Source organism: Cryptomeria japonica, chromosome 6, assembly GCF_030272615.1.
Source record: "Cryptomeria japonica chromosome 6, Sugi_1.0, whole genome shotgun sequence".
Lineage (NCBI taxonomy): Eukaryota > Viridiplantae > Streptophyta > Pinopsida > Cupressales > Cupressaceae > Cryptomeria > Cryptomeria japonica.
The window spans coordinates 557,788,939-557,791,668 of NC_081410.1; the positions used below are offsets into that span (position 1 = coordinate 557,788,939).

Sequence of the window (2,730 nt, forward strand, 5' to 3'; positions counted from 1 at the left end):
TGATTACACCATCCACTAATATTCAATCATTCAAAAGTATGATTAGTCTTAAGCAACTTTTGAACACTGATGGTTGCTCCTTGCTCCACTTGATGATAACTCATCACACTATAATTGACATTGATACTGACATTTATATTATCCAATTATTTCTATAAAAAATAAATAATATATTACCAATCTTCCAAATTTACTATGAATTTTCTGATTGGAGGAATATGCAGGCATGGTTTCTTGTCATGGGGACGAAACTTTTTTACCTAAGCAACTTGCACAATGACCTCCACGTGGCGTGCTGCTTCAGAAGTCGGTCCACGTAGACACGTGAGTTTGTCTGTAAATCTCATTTCTTTTTTAAAACCCTAATTAATGAGGTTTACAGGGCGGCTTTTCCAATTCGATTTTTTAATTTTTCTGTAATTATGGAGTAAATAAACAGATCAGTCTAGGAATTCCCCCAGAAAAAGCTCTTTTTGTGCTCTCCCCTGTCATGAGGAACCAGGGCCCAGTGACCACAGGTTTTGGGGATAAGTACGTAAGCACATCAAGGACCAGAGATTCTTTTTTAGGATGAAATAAGGTCTCAGAGATATATATATTTTTATGGTAGATGGTATTGATGAGAACAAGAATGGGTTTGAGCACGATTTACTGCGGCCCCAAGAAGAAGAAGGTACAGGTGATCCAGCCCGATGGTAAGCACCGCCATGTCTGCCCTCCCATGACGGCACGCGCCCTTCTTCTGCAATATTCGCAGCAGTATTGTGTCCGGCACGTCTCGGGTTCGATTCTCGCCATGGACGACGAATTGGAAGGCGGAAATACCTATTTGCTTTCGCCGCTGCCCAGGCTTTTTCCTTCTTCTCCAGGCGATGGAAATTCTGCAAATCTGAAGCGCGCTAAGTCATGGAAACCCTCGCTGCAGGTCATTGCGGAGAATAATGCGCCTGTTCGCCGTTCCGTCGATAAACAGAACAAAGATTTTGTAAAGCCGGCCCCTGGAAAACCCCAATACAGGGTACATCAGAACACATGGTAAGCTTTGCAGTATTTTTTAAGTTAATACTGTTTTGATCTTTAAATGCTGTCTTGATCTTTAAATTCTGAAATTGAGCTGCAATTTTTTGTCCAGGCATCTGGAATCCCCGATTTGTATGCCGTATGTCGGACCTACTGGCTTTATGTTCTGATCCGGGAAGAAAATTTGAGGATCTGTGTGAAGCAATTCAGACGTAAATATATGTGTATATCATATTCACTCTTTGTGGGAGGTTCTGTGTTTGTGTTCCTGGTGCATCTCTGTAATTTGTATCTTTGCAAATGGGAATCTTAAATACTGGAAACCCCAATGCTTGTTGAGTTTTTGTTTCTCCATTTTTATCTTTACTGTTTCTGCAATGTTAATTTCCAAAGCATACTGCTTTCAATTGAACCTGATTTGTTTGGTGTAAATTTTCTCTGCTGTTCTGTAGTCTGATCTTTTTTGCTCTCATTTATTGCCACTGCACTTTGTACGAGTCCTACCATAAATGCACGGTCTGGCTTTTTCTGGTACTTCCTACCTAAGAAAATAAATAACCTTGAGTAAGATGTCACTGAATGTACAATTACAGAATCAATCAATAGACCAAATTTATTTTTAATTATAGGGGAAAGGATCCAGTAGTTGAGCATGTTCCAATTGTTGTGAGGGTTGTTGATACCTTTTGTTCCAAAAATTGAACAAATAAAACCTATTGTTTGAAACAAAAAATATCAATTTTTGTTAGGAAATGTACCAACAGTTGTTAAGAAATGTACCAATAGTTGTTAAGAAATGCACTAATATTGTAAAAAGTAACCAATCAAGTGATGCCACATCGGCTGCACAACTATTGGGGTCTCTTTTGCACGCCTATTGGTCTCACTTTTTTTGGGGGCTGTTTTGGATACCTTGGCAAAAAGCATGCTGATGTGGCATCATATTTGATGATGTGGCCCTGAAACCTTAGTTATAAGCAAAGGAGTTGCCAAGTAAGCTGCTGTAAAAAAATCGGAGTGATTCGAAATTTTCAAGTAGGATTTTGAGAAGCGTGAAGTTAGGGTGCACGACTACTGGGTCCTTTCCCCTAGAATGGTTTGGTTGGTATGTCTACCTAAAATTAAGAGGGGAAGTAAAATTACAGAGTTTTAAACCACTGTAATCACACAGTTTGGAGGAAAAAAACATCACAGATCATTCATAAGGCCACATTTATAATAAGGAACTACAAATCTACAAGGCAAAAACCATGAAAGCCACACAACACAGAAAAATCTTTATGCAAGTAAAGCAAAATCCTTCTGGAATTTCAAGAAAACTAACCCCACACGTCTTGCATATCTAGGATATCAGTACATCTCATTTGCCTCAAATTCTATACGAACTGTAAGCCTTATCTGAGGATTTGAAAACGTAAATTATGCTCAATATGGAAGTTAGATCCTGATCTGTTTGGCGAGAAGGGTTGTTATTCTTGACATTCACAACGGTATTTCACTGTTTATCACGTTTGTGTGTATGGATAAGGTGATATGAGGATTGGATGAGATTGATCTTTGACCATTGAAATAGATGAACATTTAATTGATGTAACAATGGAAATTGTGAGATATTAATTGATGTAGCAATGAAAATTGTGAGATATTATATAGTGCGGTGTCTATGCTGTCAATAGAATGGTTGTTATATTTGTTAGTCAAATATTTTTC

The 2,730-nt window shown here is 38.1% G+C and overlaps 1 protein-coding gene across 1 annotated transcript; it reads left to right on the forward strand.

Annotated features, from left to right (window-relative positions):
- Positions 1-379: 379 nt before the first annotated feature.
- Positions 380-1,359, forward strand: LOC131060709 (uncharacterized). Its single transcript, XM_057994039.2, has 2 exons — positions 380-1,035; positions 1,133-1,359. The coding sequence occupies exons 1-2, from the start codon at positions 611-613 to the stop codon at positions 1,188-1,190; spliced, it is 483 nt and encodes a 160-aa protein (XP_057850022.2). The 5' UTR covers positions 380-610; the 3' UTR covers positions 1,191-1,359.
- The last annotated feature ends 1,371 nt before the right edge of the window (positions 1,360-2,730 follow it).

What these genes read in the sequence shown, in the direction of transcription:
- LOC131060709 (XM_057994039.2), top strand. Translation starts at nt 611, where the DNA reads ATGGTATTGATGAGAACAAGAATGGGTTTGAGCACGATTTACTGCGGC. An exon ending in AGGGTACATCAGAACACATG is followed by an intron (nt 1,036 to 1,132) that starts GTAAGCTTTGCA and finishes TTTTTTGTCCAG; the next exon opens with GCATCTGGAATCCCCGATTT.